Raw genomic sequence first — 25334 nt, forward strand, 5'->3', positions numbered from 1 at the left:
TACTCTATAAATGGTCTAAGGATCGCGGTCGCCATCGAAAGTTTTTGCACAAACTAAAATAAAATAATAATGTACCTTGAGCGTGCTTGAGCCTTGAGTATTTTTTTTATTGATCGAATTCTTAGAAACAGCCTCAACAATATTTCAATTATTATAATTATCATTTAAATTAAACTTCATTGCAGTATTTTGATTCATTCAATCTGATTAGGCTCAATGGATTTTGAAGTAAGTACTGGAATCAACTTGAACATAATCAAAAACAAAGGGATGTGGCATAATATATAAGAAAAATATCACTAACCTAAAAATCCACTGTTATAAGTCTAAATTTCTGTTATTATCGATACAATCAGTCGTCATTTAAAGTGTATTCATTTGAATTCCATAAGTAAATTATATTAACAATTCTTTATTTAACATTAAACACTACGGTAGTCTATTTCTTGGAACGATGAGTTAAAAGTTAACCTTTCGGCAGTCGCGCTGTTGTAAAAAGTACAACAAGGCCAGTTTTTTGCTGCACAAAACTATTGAATAGGGTGGTGTCAGTGAATGAGTCACCTATGCATTCCATAACTTCCCTCCCCCCATCACTCCATTTGAGTTGCAGTATCAACCGAGCAATGATTCAGTCTTTAGGTGCCATTTAGTAGCGACAGTGCATAGGTCGCACTGTGCATAAGATAGGGGAAGACTGTCTACGGGGACTGTAAACGAACCAATAACACAGAATTGATGGATTTGCTTGATGCACCTTATTGGGTAATCATCCAAATGTTCATAGGCTTAAAATGATCCAAGAAAATGGAAAAAGTAATTATACAATTAATTAATATGTTTTGACAGTAAACAGAGTAGCCTACATAACACTTGGAAAAATGGATGTTGTAAAAAATACAACACGCGACTGCTAGTGTGATTGAGTAGGGCGCGACTACCGGAAGGTTAAGTTAGGTACTCAGATTGACAATAATCAATTATTGAGAGTGCCTCAGATATGCCACCACAAAAACATAACAGATTAGCCTATGGACTTGAATAAGTCTGAGATTTTTCTAATTTTATTTCATAATTTTCATTAATTTCCAGGTCTTTATCAGCTATCTCTCATTTCCAAAATCTCAACAATAAAATATGAATTTTCCTCATGTTTACTGCATTTTTAGACCTGGACATTTGATGTCCTATCTGGTCTAGGACTTGATAGATTCTAGAGTTTAGAAGATAAAACCGGGTCTCAGAAAGACATTTTTAATCCTAGGGCCTATTTTAGTCCTGGACTCAGTAAGTCCAGAACTTATAGATCCCGAGCTCAAAAACCGGCCCTAGCCTAAAAGTTCATTTTCAGTTTGGTTATACTTCAGAATAAACAATCCAGGTTAGTTTAGGATAGGAAGTAAATAAATTTTCTCTGGTCATACCTAACATCAACTGCTTATTGACCGAGCGAAGTGAGGTCTAAGATTCAAGTCGACGGTTTGGCATTTCTCTTAATTTTTATATGTTGCGCATTTACGGCAAAACGCGGTAATAGATTTTCATGAAATTTTACAAGTATGTTCCTTTTTAAATTGCGCATCGACGTATATAGGTTTTTTGTAGGTAGGTTTTTGGAAATTTCGCATTTCAAGGAAAATATAAAAAGAAAAAGGAGCCTCCTTCATACGCCAATAATAGAGTAAAAATCAGACTATAGAATTATTCATCATAAATCAGCTGTCTAGTGGACTATAATACTACCCATTCAAAAACATCGAACATCTTGAAAATGTATCTTTCCATCAACGTTGTAGACAGTTGCAGCCAGACCAGATAACAGCTCTAACACTCACATTCCGGGACGACACGTCAAGTACGGACAGAAAGCTCTATGTTTATTTAGGATTTTTCCTAGTCATTTTAAATTCATGAATTATTTAGTAATTTTTGAGAAAACAAAACAACAAGTCAATGTAACTTACTGAGCGCGAGGTATACTGTGCACAGAACTACTAGTAATCATGTGACTTGCAGTTGCTGAATTTTTCAAGCATTCTGTATTTTGTTTTTGTTGACCCTTAGCATATGGTGGCACACCATTCAGCCGCTCTATTTGCCTTTAAACTTCTGAGAGTTCTAAATACATTCTTCTGACTACTTTTGTAAATTGGAAAAAATAATTTCAATTACGGTATTTCTAATTTTTTTTATCTTTTTGAACAAAAAAGTTTCAAGCATGTCAAAATTGAGAAAGAATACAATTGGTTTTTACTGGAATATTGCAACTTACAATATTCACAAAGTAGAAGGAATTTTTTTTGGTTGGTAGGCATCTTCTAATTGTCAGAATCTTGTCAAAGTCAGCTGCAGGTCCACTCATCTGTTTCATTACCCATGCACAAGCCTAGACTTCATGTGGGCATCATCCTTAGCAAATAATGAAAAATAATCACAGTTTTGTAATGGAATCAAAAATGGTTGTAGGGTATACTGCTTAATCAATGGGTTCTTCAGTATAAGAAGTGCAAGATATTACCGTGCTACCAATTTTTGTCCGAAAAGGTTTGATAGTTCTCACCTATCACCTAAAGAAAGTTATCGGTTTCATTTACCAATATCTTGAGAAATCATGAATGGGTTCACCGTTTCCGAATAAGAACTCCAGTTTAGAGCAAATCAAATTATAATTTTCAATGATTCGAAAATTTCAGTTTACATCAGAACAAGCAATCACACATAGATTGAACATGATTAAAGTTACAAATATAATTGTTATGTTCATCTAATATAGATTCAAAAGCTTTCTTAAAATCAGAAATTATTATTTTAAATCTAGATCAAAAGATATAAAACTTACAAACTAAAGTGTACTTATCTGTCATATACAAGTTTTAAGGTAGGCTTATGGCTTTCAAAATTATACGAAAATATATAACACAAATTGAAAAAATAATGAATACTACACTTCACAGATGAATTAGAACATCAATAAATTTTATAAGAACATTCAGATGTCAATTAAAACATCTTAAACTTCAATTATATAGAAAAATTTCAAGAGGACAAAATACATCGACAAGCAAAGCCATCAACCATTTTTTGAAAAGAACCTAAAAGCTCCAAGGCCCCACCTAAACACGTCATCATTACCAACCCCACGAATGCAAAATTATAAGTTTACAATATTCATTACCTTTATTTTCAATAAAACTTTATTTTTAATCTGTTTTGAATTTATGTAACCTTTATGTTGTTTATAATATTATTTGTTAATTTTGAAAGAGAATTCCACTACAGCAAGCATTCCAACATTACTAAACAGCTGATAAAAATTTCAAGCAGATGTTAAGTCCACATATCAATTACATAGATATTGACTATCAAGTTTTATCGAATTTTGAATATTTGAATCGATTTTTTATTGAGAAAAATGTAATATTACAAATACCCCCCTCTCGACATAAAAAATTTTACTGTTTGAGAATTTAAAAAAAATCAACTTTACATTGAAACAAATAGAAATTTTTAAAATTAAATTTGAGAACAGGAGCAATTTTTTCTACAAATACATTTCATGTCATCTCATAATTGAAAATTATTATAAAAATTCATCAATAGCATTTATTACATATTTCCAAACTATATTTCAAAATATAGAATATCAAAATTATTTTTGATTCAGCTTTATGATTCAAGGAAATATCAACAGAAAATTTAGTATATTTAAAAAATAGTTCTTGAGATTTTACATAAGTTTAATAAATTTAAAAAAAATCGAATGTTATTGCATAAAAATTTAGTATGTTGAATAGGATTTTTTATGAATTGATGAATTGTTACATTTAATTTTCATGTAAAAATTTCAATAAATTAAAAAATGTCCATTTCTTTCACTGTTGACGCGGTTGATTTTTTATAGATACGAATTTTGAAAACAGTCCGTTAAGGCACTCAGTGTGAATTTTAGGTAAGTGTGACTCCAAACGAACTTGATCTTCCGTTTGTGATGACATCAGTGTTGGGCTGATCTGGATACATGCATTGCTTGTTGGTCGAGCTGGATACACGAGACATCAGTTAGCATGGCCTCATGCTTTTCGCCATTCATTTATTCTTGAAATTCCGTATCGAAATCATGTATCACATGATTTAAAAAATAAAGTTGCCTTCAAAATGGTGGATCCAAGATGGCGGACCACATTTTTAAAGTCACAGTAGAGTAGTATTTTCAATTCGAGTAACATCCCCAATCACACTCACCTTGGAATCACTTCTTTTTATGAGATACTAAGCCGTTCTCAGACTTTTTTTCTCTATTTTCTGCTTTGAATAGTATTGATTAATAATGTGAATATTCCCGAAACGGTTTGAGATATCGATATGCGGTTTCCACCATTCATTTTCTCTAAAAATTCCCTATCGAAATCACGTATCGCATGACCACCTTCCTATTTAAAAAAATGAAGGCGGACCAGATTTTTAAAGTCATTGTAAAATAGTTTTTTCAATTTGAGTAGGATCCCCAATCACACCCACCGTCAAATTACCTTTGTGTATGAGATATTAAGCCGTTCTCGGACTTTTCACCCACCCTGTATATATGCATATGCACTCAGGCCATACAGAAAATAAAAAATTCAAAGAGTCAATAACTTGTTTGGCCTATGTAGCCGGGAGACATTGCTGTGTCCGGCCTGCAAAAACTGAACTTCAATTTTTGAGTTCAAAATCCACTTATAATTTAATGCACAATAACACTGTTATTTTAAGGTTGGAATATATTCACAATCTTGCCTTTGAAATTTCTTCATGAAAAATTCACTTCCAAAAAAAAAACTTTTTGTTCTAAAACCTTTAGAACTATTTGATAAACACATATAAAACAGAAAATTTGACCAAATAATGAGATAAATTTTAATCATTCTCTGTTATTACTTTTCTAGTATTTATATGTATTGCTAACTGCAGAAGGGACACTTGTCCAAAATTTTCATTTTTATTTCTATCAGCTGAATGAAGTTTATATGGATAGATGTATCGTTTACTGTAGAGATGGAACTTCTACACAGTCAATAAAGCCTTAATAACATCATGTGATATTGACCACTTACTGAAGATAGGGAACATGTCCTGGACATGTTACCTTTCTGCTGTAAATAGAAAAATTCTCCTGTCGGTAGTGCTAGCGGTGCTAGCATAAATAATGTTTAAATATCGGACAGATGATCTGTTTTATCCGAACCACTTGGTGCGCATTTGGGGGTCAAAACTGAGCCAAGTAATGGCTGATTCAAAATGGCGGATCCAGCGTTCATTAAAACGGTCATAGAATGGTTACCATTCATGATAGAGACCTCTCGTAAACGCGAATCGAATCACAATAAACTAGCCTACAAAGTTTGTTTCAATACATTTCCACCTAAAACTTGATTTTAACCGACAAAAATGCACTTTTTCAGAAACATTTCATTTCTCAAGAGTATGTTTTCTGAATAACCACTTTCAATGACGATTTTTAGATATAAAGTGTCAAACAAAAGTTCTTTGGAATGAAATTTATAATCTATTCCCGTTTGTTTCAAGTCTTAATCATCTCTTGTTTAGGAGCTATGATTTTTTCATGATTTCATTCTAGCCGCTTAACCGAGTAACTATCATTTAAACTGAACTATAAGTCTGTGTGCTGATAAATTTCGTTTAAGAAATACCCAGTGGAATCTACAATTTCCGAAGGAACACAAGGACAAGCTACCCATAAATGTTCTAGAAATGAAAGACAAAAAATGTCTAACGTACGTTCCGGATAAGATGAAATTTTGGAATGAAATTTTAAAGTTTCCAAGAGAAAAAGGGAATGAAACTCAAGAGCATGTTCTAGAACCATACAAATAAATTCAGTTCTCATCTATTCACGAATATGTATCCACTCACATACAATTATTGTGTAAAATAAACTTGTTTTTTTTTCAAGAAAAAAAACTTTTATTTTGAGTTATGACTGTTTACTGCAAAAAGATAACATGTCCAATTGAAAAATATTTTTTTAGAACTTCTGAATGAAATTTAGGTCAGTAATTACATAATATCATGTACAATACAAGTATACATATTGACATAAAATACTAAATAATTCTACTTGTTAGTTTTCCTATAAAGTAGTTTTTTGCTTCTCCTGTAAAATTAGGAAAACTGGACATGTTCCCCTTATATATATATATATATATATATATATATAATATATATATATATATATATATATATAAACTTACATTAGAAATGGGGGAATTTTTCGGATACTGAGTGAGTCTCCTTTCTCAACCGAGCACAGACTGCCTCAGTCCGAGCACCCGAGGCAGTCTGTGCTCGGTTGAGAAAGCAGACTCAGTCTCCGAAAATTTCTAATGTAAGTTTTATATATATATATAGGTTGGATTCAAAACTGCAGTCTCCGAAAATTTCCCCCATTTCTAATGTAAGTTTTTAAGTGTTTTCAATCTATTTATATCGTGTCTCCTGTTTTAATTTATATTACAAACTTTAAAGTGTCTTCTGTTATGTGCTATATATATATATATATAATATATATATATATATTATATATATATATATATATAATTTTTAACAATTTATTTCCTGAATTCATGAGTGCGTTTGGGATGTTATGCCTGTTGCACTCCTAGATTTTTGTAAGAATAAATAAATATTTGTTATAAAACTGGGAATTTAATTTAAAGACTTACAACTGAATTTCAACCCCTCATAAGGGGGTGGCTTAGGGGTTGTAACTCGAAGATTTTAAATGTAAACACCCATTGTGAGGCACATCATTTTAAAGTCCTTTTTAAAACAAGAAAGATGGCATCGACAAAAATATTCTATGATACTTGTATCCAAAATGGCGGCTGATTGAAGTTTTAGTTTTTAAGGAAATTAAGGGTTGTAACTCAAATATTTTGAATGTAAACACTCATTGTGTAATACATAATTTTAAAGGCATTTTCAAAACGAGAAAGATGACATCAATTAAAATGTTCTATGATACTTTTATAAAAAATGGCGGCTGATTGAACTTAATCAACTTTTTTCTTTAAAAACTAAAACTTCAATCAGTCGCCATTTTGGATACAAGTATCATAGAAAATCTTTATTGTTGTCATCTTTATTGTTTTAGAAAGGCCTTAAAATTGATGTACCACAATGGGTGTTTACATTACAAATATTCGAGTTACAACCCCTAAGTCACCCCCTTATGAGGGGTTAAAATTCAGTTGTACGTCAAAAGGTGGAGTATTTGATGAATAGCTTATCCTGAAAGTTACAGTATTAACAGTATTATATATATAACAGTGTCCAATTTATTGAGGGGTTCCCGTACATATGACTCACTCTGCATAATGAAATTAGATGAAAGATTATTTCAATCACAATATTCTTTATAATTGTGCATTTTTTTTATCGCCTTCCATGTATCTTATAAAACTGTAGAGTAAGACATCAATGGGAACAAAAGAAAAAGGTCCATTTTTTAAAGGATATATTCTTGAATCTATTCATTGCTATTCTAACTACAGAAATAAACAAACATCAACTACTACAACCCATATTTCAATACTGAGCACTATCTCTTGCTGAGTTTGATATTCGTCTGGTTTCCAAGTGACACAAGAATCTCTTATGTTCACAGATCAAGATCGAGAAAAAGGAGGATGAATTTGCAACGAGCAACGTCAAAGATGAGCCATCCTCACACAATGGTTCAACTTCCAATCAGGCATGTACTCTATCTTGACTAGAATAAATAAATAATGCAGCTTAGTTTGAGATTTTCTCATCAAATTATTATTAAAACTTATTGCTGAATGAAAACTATTCTTCCAGATTCGTCAGAAAAACAGTATGAAAATTCAAAATTGTAAAAAGCACCATCAAATGACCAGAATAATCTTCAGTAGGCCTATAATAATGGAAAGAATCGGCTCATACAAGTCAAGAATGGTACATAGAAGGTTGCCTTGTTGATTACATAAGACGCGTGGAGAACGCAGCCGGCTATGGTGTGACGTCATGCTGCGACCTCTCGGCCCGGCTTAACTTGTATTCAAACGTAAAAATGCCTAACTATGAGCCCTTATAGCAAATTAACCATCAACACTTCATAGAAGTGAGTGACATCAAAATGTTCAGCATTTTATCCTCTTTAAAACAATATCAGAACAAATTTTTAATAAAAATCCTATAAATGTTACTGGCGAGTCTAAAACAAATCGTTTGAACACACGATTCAATTTGATAATACCATTTCAAATACTTTTTACTTTCCTTGCCCTATTACCATATGTAAGGAAAGTATTGCTTTCCGAAAAAATTAAGCTACCCCAATTTCTAAATTTCTATTCGTTTCAAGGTCTCCTGAGTCCAAAAAAGTGTTTTTTTGGTATTGGTCTGTGTGTGTGTGTGTGGTGTGTGTGTGTGTATGATTGTATGTGCGTCTGTGTACACGATATCTCATCTCCAATTAACGGAATGACTTGAAATTTGGAACTTAAGGTCCTTACAATATAAGGATCCGACACGAACAATTTCGATCAAATGCAATTCAAGATGGCGGCTAAAATGGAGAAAATGTTGTCAAAAACAGGGGTTTTCGCGATGTTCTTAAAAACGGCTCCAACGATTTTGATTAAATTTATACCTAGTATAGTCATTGATAAGCTCTATCAACTGGCACAAGTCCCATATCTGTAAAAATTTCAGGAGCTCCGCCCCATCTACGCAAAGTTGGATTTTAGATTCCCAATTATCAGGCTTCAGATAAAAAAATTCGAATGGAAAAGATTGAGCATGGAAATCTCTACAATTAATGTTCAGTAACATTTTCACCTAAAATTGAAAATAAGCTCGAAATTCGATAAAATGTGATTATTCTATTGCAAACTGTTGGAAACTGTAGATTCTATTAAATGATTCACTATGAAGAAATAGCAGACCTCATATGTCTCCAGCGTTATTGTCCTGTCACAGTATACATACAGTATGGAAACTTGGCTAGTACCCTGACGCTAAAGTACGCCATCTTGTTAGGAAGCGCCGCATTGTAATAGTATTGATGGCAGGTTCGGATCACTTTAATGATCCGGATCAATTGATCTCATTCACTGCCACGAGCCAATCAGAAGACCAGGATTGGAACTTCCCAAGGTCACGTATTTAGTATTGGCGTCATGTAAAAAGCATTGGTTAGATAGGCGATTGATTACAAGTTTCCTTTCTGTACTTATTCTGTGGTCCTGTCACCAGCTGGCTCAGATCTTTGTTAATAAGTAGACTTGAGATGCGCGTGAACACTAGCGTCAGGTGATTAATTCTCATAACGGCAAGGAAAGTTGTGTGAGTGCGCCACACTAGATTTTTTGTTCCTTCTCTTAATTTTTTCTGCATCGTTTTAGTTCTTTCTCTTATGTAGATTCTATTCTCAATTAGAAATCATCAAAAATTTCATCCTTATGAAGGTCTGTGGAAAGAACCAACAGCTTCTTTAGGAATTTCAGGATATTAACGTTATTTTATCAACAACTCCTGAAACAATGTGAACCCATCAACTCTTGCCTAGCATTATCACAAAAATAAACAGTCTAGATAAGCCCTAAGAGTGTATGAACATCTTTTTTAACATTATAAAGATTTTTATCTATCTTAATTATTAACAAAAAATAGATAATCATGACTCTCAATGCTGTTATTTTATCAACAAATAAAGCGCATTACACTATCATACTGTAAGGTAGTTGAAACATTTTATGAAAAACTTATGTAATGGTATTTAAAGTTATAATTATTTAAAGTAATTGAATTATAATTAAGATCTATTCTTGCTTTACACAAGTGTTCTTTGCATTCATAAGTCTCCCATGGACACATTGAAATCAAAAATAACATTCTGCTGTGAATAATATGATATTTCCTTTGTAAATTTGTGTTCTATGAAAAGAATCAATAAAATATACTAATAATCGTCAATAATAATAATAATACTGCACTGAGTAGAAACAAAAACACAATAAAAGAGCAACGTCTTGGCACTACGCTTTCCAGTAGACAATCAAAATAATTATTAGTAGCCAGACAGTTCAACGATCTAAAATATCTTGTAACCATGGTAAACAGTTCCATGAATTCGCTAAATTAATTCTAGGTATTTGTCAATTAATAAATTCCTAAACAAATAGTCATATAAAAAAGTTTGCAGCTAGCATTCCGGGTGACGATACTATCAACCGATTGTCAAATAAGAAACAATCATTTTTAAATATAATTGGACGACCAGCATAAAATTATATTTGTTTGCTTTATTTTGTCGTATTATTGTTTAAAATAAGTCCAAAACAAATAAGTTACCAGCCTTTTCACAAATATGAATCGTTTTACTGATTGAATATATTGATAGATTCAAGGACTTTCTACACTTTTCGAAATAAATCAATGTTTTCAAAATACATACTGATGTAAAGCTAGTTTCTTTTCGAATTGAATCGCATATTCATATTTTTTATCAATACAGATATTTTTGTGTGAGGAATTGATATTTGACGCGGTGTTTTCTATGTAATTCATATGGGAAGCCGGCGTTTGCCGGCCGAGAAGTCGGAGTTTGACGTAGGCTCATGCCATCTCATGCGCGTACGTAAACGCGATCGAGGCAACCTGCTATATACTACCCTTGCATACAAGGATACAAGTAGGGATAGGAAATACATGAATGATGCATCATCACGTCTGAACTACTGATCTGATCAACTTGAAAGTTTGCATATACTGTAGATCCCTAATCTACTTAGTATGGTATAGGCCTATTTCAGTTCTTCAAGATTTCAGAATTTCAAGATTTTAACCTGAGGCCGCACTGCTGGATGGTTACAAACAGAACAGTCATTTTGTTTTTAGTCACGGTGTTTAGAATAAAATACATGGGCGGTTATGGAGCAGCACACACTCTTGTCTACTATCCACCGACGGCTGTTGGATGTCGCAATGATTATAACAGCTGATTCTATTTCTGTGTGTGGTCAGCTCACAAATCTTCTCTCATAAGGATTACATGTAAACTTTGAAGGACCGTAGGAAAGAGTCCTGAAGTCAAATTATAAATCTGAGAGGCCATAAACCTGGTCCTCGACATAACGAACACAACTAAAAAAATCATCAAATTCGGTGCACACATAAAAAAGTTATTGAATGTCAAAATTTGAGGCTCGATTTTTATTTATATACTAGCTTATCCGGCGAACTCCGTACCGCCAAAAAGTCAATGTATCTCATGTCACACTTGACTTTATTTGGTGAATCATGAAATTTATCTGACAATTAATATTTTTATTCACATCTCAATACGGACTTCCTTTGTGCTTAAAACTACCGTTTTAATACCAGTAAACAATTTTATCACAGAGTGACGTGTTTATTACAGCTGGTCAGTTCATAATTATGCTAAAACATATTATCACAACATGATCTTGAATCATGATGATCTTCCCGTTCTACGTTAGCCGCTCGGCCGACAATTTCGAAAACATAGGTCTGTAAAATGGATTAATATATAATTATTATTAGCCCCCCTATTTAAATTTCTGGTCAGAAACCATCCCCAATATTCACACAACATATTCCCAAAGTTTCATGCCGTTCTGTCAAGTAGTTTTCGAGTCTATAGGGAACAAACAAACTAACACACAAACAGACATTCATTTTTATATATATAGATATAGATAAATAACTTGGTAATTAAGTTGACTTAGTTACTTTTATTTCATAAAAGACTTGACATGGCTTAGCGCATGCCTCGAATTGTGGGGAGTCCCACAGGAAGACCAGCTTGTTTGAAATAGATAGATGGAATTCTATTTCCATCAAATTCAAGGAACACTATCAATGTCTATATTGCAATTTCGTCAAGTGTATGTATACAGAAGAAAGTCCATACTTTATTGTTATACAATAAGTTGTAAATATTTTGACTAGCATTCTTGTCTGTTTTCTGTTTACACCCACCAAACTAGCAATCAGTTTACCTTAATCTAGAGAGCAGAACTTGATGGCTGCTATTTCAACTTCAACTACCCCTCATTCACCCAGTGCACAGTAGTATCTCTTGCCTGTCCAGGTGTACTGCAGAGTGCAGACAAATATCTGTACAGTTATAGCTCTTTGGTAAACCTTAAAGTGAATGGCTGGCCTTAGCTTGAAATTTCATGATTATTAAGAACCAGTACAATTACTATCATTAAACTAGAATTATCGTGATATAACTCAAGACAGCAGTCAAATTCAGTAGCTACTGTTCCTCCACGACTTACAGTACCAATATTTGTGTCTTTTACATGAAGTGTAACAATAATCGATTTTCTTCTCATTGTTTGTGATGTCAATATTGCAGATGGCGAGAGTTGAGCAGGAGAATGATAGCAGCCAAGAACCAGCGACAGAGTGCAGCACTGCATGCTCTCCAAATGATGATGATTTCAGCCAACAACATTATCTAATCCCTGGCTATAATCTAATATTCATCAAAGAGGAAGAATATGGTGAGATTCGTGTTATTATTTCATTCATTTTTATTAATCAATTATAATAACACATGATTGTAAATGGAAAAAATAAGAAATGAAGGAATAATTTATTATGAAGGGTAATGGCTATCAGATGTGGTTGCCATAGCAACAGTTATAGGTGGTATATTATTTAGTATTGTATATATTAGTATTGTGGTATATTATTTACCACTATATACATAGTGGTATTGACAACATCAATGACTTATTCTTTCAATAAATTGCACTTGACTTGATTACTTGTGTTCACTACAGATTATCATCCTATTTCCAGCACAACTGATATGCAATAATGTGCTGTGTTTGCCAATTGTAGCCATATTGCTCTTTTGAGTAGTTGATGAATAGTGGATACCCCACTCATCAAACTAGAGCTGACAATTTCATGTCAGTTTATAGTTTTAATTTTCACGCACATTTCTTACAGTTTGTGTCAAAACACAGGTGGAATTTCCTATTTATTTAACAGTATTTTCATGTTTTGAAACAAAAAAGATAGGCAGCCATATACATAACCAATCATTCTCAGACAATTCAACCTATATGTATGTCAATTGAGAGAAAACCATGGTCTGGATCAGCAATCATGGATCATTATTCAATAAAAAATAGCTCATGGCATAATTTATTTGTTATTATTATTTCTCTTATTGTTCATAATCCACCCAATATTCACTCTATAATTTGTTTTATGTATATACTATTTCTACAATTGGCTGCAAAACTCTTGGTTTGTATAAACTATTGTATCAGTTGGTAAATAATGATTATGATAATTAATGAGGTATGATTGAGGTGAGGCAAGGAAAATTGTGTGAGTGTTTTACACTATATTTTATAATTACTTTATTGTCTTTATTCTGCATCAATCATTTGCAAGTTGCATTATTGGTGATTGCAGTTGAGCAAGAGGCAGAAGGATGTTTGGTGGAGAGTGAACCGGAGATGTGGCCTTCAAACTGCAGCACATCTGAAACTGCCAATGCAACAGAAGTGGGTGGACTGAATGCACATTCAATCTCTCTAGAGGAAGAATATGGTGAGATTCGTGTTATTATTTCATTCATTTTTATTAATCAATTATAATAACACATGATTGTAAATGGAAAAAATAAGAAATGAAGGAATAATTTATTATGAAGGGTAATGGCTATCAGATGTGGTTGCCATAGCAACAGTTATAGGTGGTATATTATTTAGTATTGTATAATTATATTAGTATTGTGGTATATTATTTACCACTATATACATAGTGGTATTGACAACATCAATGACTTATTCTTTCAATAAATTGCACTTGACTTGATTACTTGTGTTCACTACAGATTATCATCCTATTTCCAGCACAACTGATATGCAATAATGTGCTGTGTTTGCCAATTGTAGCCATGTTGCTCTTCTGAGTAGTCGATGAATAGTGGATACCCCACTCATCAAACTAGAGCTCACAATTTCATGTCAGTTTATAGTTTTAATTTTGACGCACATTTCTTACAGTTTGTGTCAAAACACAGGTGGAATTTCCTATTTATTTAACAGTATTTTCATGTTTTGAAACAAAAGAGATAGGCAGCCATATACATAACCAATCATTCTCAGACAATTCAACCTATATGTATGTCAATTGAGAGAAAACCATGGTCTGGATCAGCAATCATGGATCATTATTCAATAAAAAATAGCTCATGGCATAATTTATTTGTTATTATTATTTCTCTTATTGTTCATAATCCAACCCAATATTCAACTCTATAATTTGTTTTATGTATATACTATTTCTACAATCGGCTGCAAAACTCTTGGTTTGTATAAACTATTGTATCAGTTGGTAAATAATGATTATGATAATTAATGAGGTATGATTGAGGTGAGGCAAGGAAAATTGTGTGAGTGTTTTACACTATATTTTATAATTACTTTATTGTCTTTATTCTGCATCAATCATTTGCAAGTTGCATTATTGGTGATTGCAGTTGAGCAAGAGGCAGAAGGATGTTTGGTGGAGAGTGAACCGGAGATGTGGCCTTCAAACTGCAGCACATCTGAAACTGCCAATGCAACAGAAGTGGGTGGACTGAATGCACATTCAATCTCTCTAGTGGAAGAGTGCACTGAGCCATCTGTGGCTGGCAAAAAGACCAAGCTCTACAGCTGTGCTGACTGCAGCTATAAAACTCCATCGATCACTCATTGGAAGAGACACATGACGAAACACACTAGGGAAAAGCCTTTCAGTTGTGAGTATTGCGACTATAAATGTGCTCGATCAAGTAATTTGAAATCACATATCAGAACACATACAGGAGAAAGACCTTTCAGCTGCGAGTATTGTGACTATAAATGTGCTCAATCTGCTACTTTGGAGAGACATATCAGAACACATACAGGAGAAAAACCTTTCAGCTGCAAGTATTGCGACTATAAATGTGCTCGATCAAGTACTTTGAAATCACATATCAGAACACATACAGGAGAAACACCTTTCAGCTGCGAGTATTGTGACTATAAATGTGCTGGATCAAGTACTTTGAAATTACATATCAGGACACATACAGGAGAAACACCTTTCAGCTGCGAGTATTGTGACTATAAATGTGCTCGATCAAGTAATTTGAAATCACATATCAGAACACATACAGGAGAAAAACCTTTCAGCTGCAAGTATTGCGACTATAAATGTGCTGGATCAAGTAATTTGAAAAAACATATAAGAACACATCATAAAGGAGAAACAACTACTAGCTGAAAATTTTTGACTTAACATGTGCTCATTCAAATTCATTTTACTGTGTTTCCTAGTAAGGTGGTCACTAACTAATAACAGGACAAGTGTGTTGAACATGTGTGTACACACAAATGTCGTCCATACATTGTCGTGTCATCACAGCTAAAGGCGACAAACAACATTTTTTGAGGTTCTGAGTAAGTATCGGCTCACACCTCCCCACTCCTCTATTTAAATTGCCAGGGTCGCCCTGGGCTGGCGTCTGTTGAGGGGCGGAGTAGCGGTTGCTGCTCACAGTGTGGTTTGTTCCGGCGGGTGGTTGGGGACGGCTGGGCTCCTCGCTGTGATGGGTGTCCTTCACATACACCACGGTTGTCATCTCACAACACTGAAATTCTTTCCTTTCTGAGAGGTGATAGGCCATGCTTTGGCAATACCTGGAGGGAGGGAAGTCGCTAGGAGTGGTGGGAGGATAGTGGCAGTCATCACCGTCATTACAGTGCATGGCAACAGGTCAAAACTTGTCAGAAATGGTCTCCTAGTGTCTTCCAGACGAGCCTTTGTCACTGATTCCGGTCTGCCTCCAGATCAAGTGGTGTTCGGTTCGTCCTCTTAGTGACCCTTACCGGTCACCAAAGGTCACCTGACCTGTTTTTTTTTTTTTTTAGGTAAATGAAAACTTAAACTCAAATAGTGCAGCAAAGAAAAAGAAACAACATAAATTTGGAGATGCAAAAACCTAACCTCAACAAATTTCGCTGGAAGACTTTTGCTGTGATGACATAAAAATCTATGATAATATGTTTATCATGCATGTTTTACCGTTAGTGGCCAGCCTTATGAAATCAACCTCGCACTTTTGATTACCTACTCACAAGCATTACCTGCTCACATTTATTAAAACTATTTTAGGTAAACCTCATCTTTATCCAACTGAATATTTATTCAACGAGTTTAAAGTGTTAACAGTCCGTCAATTATGTATTAAAAACCTCATAATTTTCATCAAGAAATAATAAAGACATTTTTCTATTCCGTGAATCAAACCTCAATTCACGACCTTCCAGAAATAGGTTTGAAAATATAAGAATGGATCTTAATGTTTGACGGAGACAATACTTTTACCTAGCTAATAAATTAATCAATAAAATTCCAGATTACCTTATGGAGCTTATTAATCAAAATTCTGTTACAGTGTTTGATAAATATACTCCTAATATCTATCAAAATAACTTTTCTGGTAGCAAAATTAATAGAGGACCAGGTAGGCTGAGTCCTGAATACAACTCGTCCTACCAAAACAATAGGTAATGCGAATAATTGCAAAATCAAATAGTGAATAATTGTTATTTTTATTGTTGAATTAATTGTGATGTAAGTTTCAAAATACATAAGTTGAATGTGATGTCAATTGTAAAAACTTTTAAATTGTGAAAAAACAAATTCAAAAAATAAAATGATTTTGTATTCAAAATTTTGAATATTATTCAATGTCCTGAAATGACAAACTCTTTGATTGCCTTTGTAGGCACAGCTCATAAGTAAGATAAATCTATATAAGTAAATGAACAATAGCAGTATGAATGATAATGAATGAATGAAAATAGACAGATGAATGAAAAAGAATGGATGATATTACAAATTTTATGATGAATATACAATTACTCAACCTGAATATCTTGAGGATGTCGAAAGCTGTCGAAGATTGTAGGCATTTGTAAGAAATGCTCCGGCAATGGAAATCATCATCACCATACCGGCCAGAGAGTGGGAGGGTATATGTAACCCCAAAGTGGAATGCTAAATTGCACAGTCGACCAAGTGAGTGGGAGGGTATATGGAACCCCAAAGTGGATGCAATTTCGACTGTCAATAGAGACTGCAGACCTTTATCGGTAGATTCGATCGTAGGTAGAATTGTAGAACAGATTCGGTAGCAGATTGATTCGAGAGATGTAGAGAGAGATTGATTGAGTTTCCCAAAATCCAAACTGTGGACAGAGGAAAAGAAAATACCCTACGGTAAGAAAATATGTTGACTGTAGCAACAGCGCTCTGAACTACACAGAGTTCAGAGTACAAAGAGTTTGAAAACAAGAATATGAAATAAAGATTTGTAGAAACATCAAGCAATCTTGATGATCTTGGAATTTTGCAGAAATGCAATAGAATCAAAATTCTAAATTGACATCTTTTAAAAAGGATTGAAATAGATGAACAATGTAAAATTGGAAAGAGCTTTAAACTAAATTCTAAAAATTGAGTTCAGAAAAGCGTGTTCAAATTGAAAGTGAGGTTACACCTACCAGAAGTTTGAGATTCAAACACAATCCGTGAAGACATACAAGTTGTTTGATTGAATTAGGCCAATATTTATCGCAAATATGCCAATGAAACATGAAAGTACTGAATATTCAGCTGGAATAAATTCAAATTCGAAACTTGAAACAAGAGCTGGCCAATTCCCACATTCCGGAATCGAGTTGAAAACAAAAAAAAAACAGCACACCAGCGCTACACAAACCGAGTGGAGCAAAACCTACCTACAACGGTTTCAGCAAGTGAGAAATGCAAGAATAAAGATACAAAACACAAATATTATTCAAAAGCAAGTGAAAAAGGACAAATTTGAAATTAATCAACTAATACTAGACAACAAATTGAAATTATTACAAAGATACAAATATTGAAAACAATGCAGACTAAATCTGCCAAACGTTGGCTATACTGGCAACGCGCTAAGTTCAAAGATCAAGGATGATGCAAATTGAGTTTTAACATTGCTTAAAAAAAGAACTATTGATTGGATAATTACCAGTAGAATCGAGGACATACTTTTTGAGTGACTTATCTTTGTTTCGATAGTATGTTTGCCATCTCTCTTTCTTTCTCTTTTCATTCTTTCTCTCTTTCACCCTTATTCCACTTATTCATCATCTACTTTTACTGAAATTGAAATTGGTTTATTTGCCATAACATTTTACAATCAGTACTTACATTAAAAATATGATAGATACTATAAATAATATTATAAGTAAATAAATTTATTCAAAAAGGCACTACCGGCATAAGTGGAACTTGTTCGCCAGCAGTGAGTGCGATTGAAAATTACAAATATTATAACATTAATCAAGACTAAAAGTGGATATATACTATAATACCCATCGTACAGAATCAAAAAAAAAACGTACTATAACAGACGGATTATACACTATGATCTCACAGTTATTACAAAATTATCATTTCATACACTTATCTTGAAATAAACTCTAGCTTTTACTCACTCTTCTATTTCACTACTTAGTTTCTTGTTATTCTATTGTTTATGAAGTGATATGGGACTATATTAGCAAAGTATTCCATGAAGTATGTGAATTAATTGATGTTTATTTATAGTTAATCTTGCAAAGTTTCGAGTATAAGGATTGAGTACAGACGGACGAAGGTTGTGTAAATGTGTATTCAAAGTAAGATGCTGCTTATTTCTATTGGCATGTGTAATGATTTTCCCTACAAAGACCTGTCGTAGCGTTGGAACGCCAAATTCAACAAACAAATTCCTGCTTGGATACAGTCTAGGCCGTTTTAGAGCGGCTCTAATTAAATGCTTTTGCAGGGTAAATATTCTATTAAAGTGCGTGTCAAAGGTACCCCCCCATAATTCTATTCCATATTGGAACAAGGAGTGAGCGTATGCATGATATATGGCTCTTATGATTTTGATATCCTTTAGAGTATTAATTTTATAGAAAATGTATATTAGGTATTTTAATTTAGATATTATGTGTTGTACATGAAAGTTCCATTACAAGTGACTGTCAACTATTATTCCAAGATATTTTAGAAAATTTACTTTTTCGATTGTTCCACAGATACAATTATTGGGTCTAGAGACGATATGAGAGTCATAGTTGTGAATTTTTATATCTAATTCAATAGGTGGTTCACCAGTTTTTGTTGGAGTAAAAGCAATAAATTTTGTCTTATTTGAATTTAATGTGAGAGTATGCTCGTCAAACCATCGCTTAGCAATGCTTAATCCTTCATTTGCGTTTTCATATGCGTCTCTCCATGATGATCCAGTAAATAACAATACTGTATCATCAGCAAAAGATATCTTGGTGGAATTCGGGATATTTAATTTGAGAAGATCATTCAAATAAATCAAGAATAATATTGGCGATAAGACCGTTCCTTGAGGAAGACGAAAACTTGTTAGAATTCTTGTATCAGTATTATTGTTAAAGGTCATAGTTTGTGATCTATCCTGCAGATAGCTGGTAATCAACTTTTTTGCCACTCCACGGATACCACATCCATTGAGCTTATCTATCTATGTCGAATGAGTAGGTATGGTATCAAAAGCTTTGGCCAAGTCTAGGAAAACAGACAGTGTTTTAATGTTCTTATTGAAATTCCTGTTAACTGAATCAATCAATACCATAACAGCATCTTTGGTTGATTTACCAGACTGGAAACCATACTGATTTTTTGCAATTAAATTATTTTTATTTAGGAAGTCAACCAATCTTTTTTTAATCAGTCTTTCTATTATTTTAGCAAAATTGCTAAGTAGGCTAATTGGTCTATAATTTGCTGGATTGGTCTTATCGCCTATTTTATGGATTAATATTATTTTGGCTATTTTAAAACGTTTTGGAAAGTAACCCTCACTAAACATCTATTTATTATTATTTCAAGTGGGCCAGCAATATAAGGGGAGATCTGTTTCAGGCAGCGACCAGTGAATTTATCCTCTTCAGGTGAAGCATCATTTTTTAGGGAATTTATCGTGAGTGAAATTTCAACAGCATTTGTTGGATGTAGATAGAGACTATTTACAGGAGGTATGGATAATGATCGTAGGGAAGATGTACTACTATTGTTATCTAGTGCTTCTGCATATTTTTTCCCAACATTTACAAAATAATCATTAAATATTTCAGCATCTATTTTTGGTTCTATCTTTGAGTTTTTTTCTATTTCTAAAATTTCTCTAATATTTTCCCATGTCTCTTTTGTATTACTTTTGTTCAATTCAAACTTATTATTAAAATATTCAATTTTTGCATTTCTAACAATGTTATTTAAGGTGTTTCTGTAATTCTTATAATGATTTTTCAGAACTGTATTGAAAGGCTGCTTTTTCAGTTTTTGGACCATTCTATCTCTTTTGCGCATTGCACTCACCATACTCTGTGTAATCCATTTTTAATGGCCTTTTCTTATGTGATATGTGTATGATATCAGTGTGTCTATCTATGTAATAGGTTAATTTGTCAATAAAAACATCTACCAATTTCTCAATGCCCTCAGAGTGTATCATATTTAAACAATTCCAATTTTCTCCCACTAACTCATTCTTCAATGTCTCGTAGTTTATTTTCATAAAGGTATTTTTAACAGGTGGATTTTGGATAGAATTAGAAAGGCAATTTATATGGAATGAGGTACAGTAGTGGTCAGTAATAGTAGATTTTATAATAGTTGCAAATGTATCACTCTTTTTAACGGATCTTGTTTTGAAAAATATGTGATCAATGCAGCTGCTGCTATAGTTTAGAGCTCGAGTGGATTTATTTATAGATGACTTGAATCCATTCAGTTGCACGACACCTAGATATTCATTACTTAAATTATCATTGTCGAGAATATTTATATTTATGTCTCCTATCAAGGTGACGGAACTGTCTGGCCGTAATAAGACTGCAGATATGAATCCAAACTGATAAGAAAACTATTAACAGCTAAGGACGGAGATCGATAAAGAGCAAACAATTTGTACAATTTGCTATCAAATTCAAAATCCAGACAGATTGTGTTTGTAAAGTCTATTGTGATATCAATTCTACTGAATTTAATATCGTTATTTACGAAAACACTTTGGCCATCACATTTCGTGAATCTATTGTTTTGATTGACAACGGAATATCCATCAATATTGAAGTTGAAAGCAGAAGAACTATGAACCCAAGTCTCTGTCAAAACTATAATATCAAATTTAACATTACTGTTGCTCATATAATAAAGAAACGCATCAAAGTTTTTGGCTATACTACGTATGTTCATGTGTACAATGTTGAAAAATGTACCCGTCTGTTCGTGATAATTACATGGATAAAAAGAAAATAAATCGTTAACTTCAATTGGTTCCTTATCATTGCCGTACCTATATGATTGGATCTTCAATCCCTTCAAGATTCATTAATTACAAAATAGCAAAAGATAAACTTTGAGATACTTTGAGAACAAAAAAAAAAACCTTTTTAAAGAAAGAAAAGAACTAAATAATTTTTTAAAACACTTTTAGCTTTAGCGTCTATTCTGAAGTGAATAGATGTGCCTAGTTCCGAGGCATTAAACAAATATATAAAAACTGAAATAGAGAATACATGATGAAATGAAATAGAGAGTGAAGGAGATAAGATAATAATGATCGAAGTGAATAAGATGATCAGTTGATTAGCATTCATTAGCCACGTACACGAAAGCCAAACGGTCTCTTGTGAGGCTACTAACATATTAATAATAAAAATAAACAGAAATAAAAATCTTATCTTAGTACTGAAACTGAGTGTAAAAAATATTGTTAATTAGAAGTCAATCAACATGAACTTGTAAGTAAAATAGGCTATTTCTTTGAAGAGACTATTAAATTGAAGTATTATGTACTCCAAATACTGGATACAACTAAGATTGAATGTATAATAATATTATGATTGAGTCCATTCACACTAAATTCAGCCTAGTTTATTGTCCATACTGTTGATAGAAATTAAGTATTAGATAGTCCATTGAAAATACACTTGAACAATATTGAAAGAGTCCATTCTATGTAATTGGTAAGAAAAAATAAATCGTATCCATCGTAACAAACCTTCCAAGAAGCTGCTAAGCGTTATGAAAAAAGTAAATTTAAAAAAAAAATACATTTGAAAAGTCTCTCCTATTAATTAGTTTTTTCTTGTAGTCAGGACTATATTTGATGAACGAGATCCTTTATCGTGACTATAGACTGTGGTCTAGAGTTCAATTCCTGTCTGACATATAGTGAGGTCCACGTTATAATGACAGTGGATGAAGATAGAAGAATAGCGATGCCGATTCTCTGCATTAATTAATCCTACACTGTCAAAAACATAATTGGCACCGTTATGGACCTAGAAAAAGATAGTACCACCGGCTTTGTCGAATGATAGACAAGGATAGCAAAACCAAAGTTGATCAAATACTGTCATTATAACGTGGACCTCACTATAGATATACGCCCATTTCTGAATCAGACAAATTTCAATTTACCGTCCTTCTGCATAGATTTGGCAGACCTGAACAGTGTGCGATTGAACGGGGACATTGTTTCGTTGATAAATACCTTTAATTTGTTACCCGACCACCCTATTTCGGACAGTGTCAGATCCCCTTTGTTTTTCTTACAGTTCAAAAACTTTTCCTTATACAAATGACCACAGAATTTCACTATGATAAGTGGATATTTAATGAGTTGATCACTTGGTGATTGATACGAATTAACGATTGCGGGGTTCCTGTGATTGTTTCCTAGCATATGTTCTTCCAGTTCAAATCCTACTGCATCGGATATTTTGTGTAGAACTACGGTCAAATTTTCACTTTTATCGTTGTTGTATATTGTTGTTTTCTGTGGTAAGTCTTTCAATGTCCTTTTCCAATAACACGTTTTTTTTCAATCACATCTATATGATTGAAACACTTATTGATGTCTTCGGAGTTTTTCTCAATATCTGATTTATTTTCCTTGTTTAATTCGAATAGAAACTCAATGCTTTTAATCATGTCCTTCTGCTCCGTTTTAACAGACTTTATCTCTTTTTCTATATTATCTAGCTTGTCGAAGAGCATTTCGAAATTGGCTTTGAAGTGGATTTGATGACTTGCACTGATAGTTGTTGTTTGCTTACCGGTACCACAGAATAAGCATAAAGTGGAAGTAGTGTTTCTTTCCTCTGTGCCGGTACCCTTATCACTGCTCCCCCCCTCACCTCCAGCACCGTTGCCATCTGCCTCGCCACCACTAGCACCATCCCCACCATCCGCCGATTTAGCCTTGGACCTTGTCATCGTTTCCAATGATCTCAAAATTAACTATTGATTTGTTCAATAAATACCGATTTAAACTCGAATATTATTAAAACTTGACAATTCAAGAAAGAAAAACGTATGCCAGCACTTGAATGGTCACGACTGTTCACTCAATTTCAACAAATACTATGTAATACATCCACTATTTACGAACAAAATAACAGAGCCTCAAGAGACGACCGGTCACTCAGACATTCCGAGCGCAACTGACAATTATTAAATATTATATTATATAATTTCTTATTTCATCTTTTGTGAGTTCTTAATGACATAATGAATTTGTATTAGCAACTCTCACCTGCGCACAAGATTTTCCTTGCAGGTGATTGTTTTCTTATATTTTTGCTGAAATTAAGTTTTTTTTAAATATTTATTGTTGTTGAAGAACCAATAAAGAACTTTTGATTTGATTGACATGGTCATCATCCACAATAAAATTATCAAGTCATTTGATAAAATAGTATCATTTTTATTTTTTGCCCCATCAACTCAACGTCATACAGCTTGATCCTCTGCTTCTCCCTCATTAGCTCTCCTATAGTGAGGTCTGTAACGGGTGGAGATATTAATAACACTAACTCACCACACCTGACAATATTGTAACGGGTGGAGGTATCTATAACACTACCCCACCCCTGTCATTGTTGTAACGGGTGGGAGGCCAGGGACTTTGTTAGTACCCTAATTTTATAACAAGGGAAAAAATATATAATTATTGCTTTAAAAATCTCCACTCAACTGTTTGAATTATTTGAATCCACGGTTGGGAGCTTTAGATGGACTCGTTCATGCAAATGCCAAGATCTTCACTATTAATTAACAACACCTACTTTAGCAACTAAGTAACTTTATCACGAGCCGGGAACGTAAAATAAAAGATTTTGTATAAATGCTACTGATATTAATTTATTAGTTGAATTATACAATTATCGGTCATCTTTAAAATTCTGTTACATCGAATTATAATATTCACTGTAATCAATACGGTTATTTATTCAATTACTTGTTTCAATATTACAACATTAAAAAATTTAATTTCAAATAATATTTCTCAAATTACTACTTTATCGTAATTATTCATAATTGATATTTAGTCAAGAATTTGCTAACTCACTCTACAATAAATTTAGGGCCTCGGTCAATTTATCTGGTCAATCTATTTGAGCTTAATAAAATAATTTTGGCACTCACCATTTAATTGAAAATTTAACAAATAAATCAGCACTCACAATCACTCACGCTTACATTTAAACTACGGTACTATATTTCAGACTACATGCTTTTAATTTATACAAAATAAAATAATAAGGAGATTTTTCATCTAATTAGGCCGAAGCCTAAATTAGAGACCGAGACTTGTTCTGCGACTACATCAGTTCTTCTCGCGGTGACGACTCGATTAGAACTGCCGCTCTTCCACTCAAATTTTCCGAATTGCAAGAAAACACGTGGAGCGCCCGGCCTAATAATTTCAGGTTAACACGTCGTGGGGTCACACGGTTCAAATACATTTCTAAATACGTTTACATTAATTTCATTACGAAATTCAAGCCAGTACTATGGAAATGCTAGAAGACTACAATAATTTGGATGGATAAGAAGCAAGTTAGCATATCTTTTATGGCAACACAAAATTTAGGTGCTTACTTTGTGCATGAATAAATTATTCAATTATCAAGAACAAGGTTCACGTGAGTTCATATTGAAAAAAATTAGTCCAATTTTGATCAGTTCAACAACCTGAAAGAAAGGCACAAAAAAACTACAATACAAACCTCTCAATATTCCCCAAATTACAGGTCCACGTTATAATGGCAGTATTTGATTAACATTGGTGTTGCTTTCCTTGTGTATCATACTTCAAAGCAGAACGCTCTATCCTTTTCTAATTCTGCAACATTTAC

At 33.2% G+C, this 25334-nt stretch overlaps 1 protein-coding gene across 3 annotated transcripts; it reads left to right on the forward strand.

The window, feature by feature from the left end:
- LOC111060414 (zinc finger protein 77) lies at window positions 1-20545 on the forward strand. Of its 3 annotated transcripts, XM_039444937.1 has the most exons (6): window positions 1-228; window positions 7667-7753; window positions 12413-12560; window positions 13489-13599; window positions 14672-14824; window positions 20437-20545. In XM_039444937.1, coding segments are annotated over exons 1-6 (513 nt in total). In that variant the 5' UTR covers window positions 1-216; the 3' UTR covers window positions 20439-20545. The 3 variants fall into 3 exon arrangements, with proteins under 3 accessions (XP_039300871.1, XP_039300866.1, XP_039300862.1); XM_039444932.1 differs by lacking the exon at window positions 20437-20545 and having other exon boundaries at window positions 13489-13606; window positions 14679-15586; XM_039444928.1 differs by lacking the exon at window positions 20437-20545 and having other exon boundaries at window positions 14672-15585.
- The last annotated feature ends 4789 nt before the right edge of the window (window positions 20546-25334 follow it).

This window comes from Nilaparvata lugens, chromosome 1, assembly GCF_014356525.2.
Source record: "Nilaparvata lugens isolate BPH chromosome 1, ASM1435652v1, whole genome shotgun sequence".
Lineage (NCBI taxonomy): Eukaryota > Metazoa > Arthropoda > Insecta > Hemiptera > Delphacidae > Nilaparvata > Nilaparvata lugens.

Coding starts and splice junctions, on each gene's coding strand:
- LOC111060414 (XM_039444932.1), top strand. Junction 7,754..12,412: donor ATGGTTCAACTTCCAATCAG/GCATGTACTCTA, acceptor TCAATATTGCAG/ATGGCGAGAGTTGAGCAGGA. Junction 12,561..13,488: donor CATCAAAGAGGAAGAATATG/GTGAGATTCGTG, acceptor TGGTGATTGCAG/TTGAGCAAGAGGCAGAAGGA.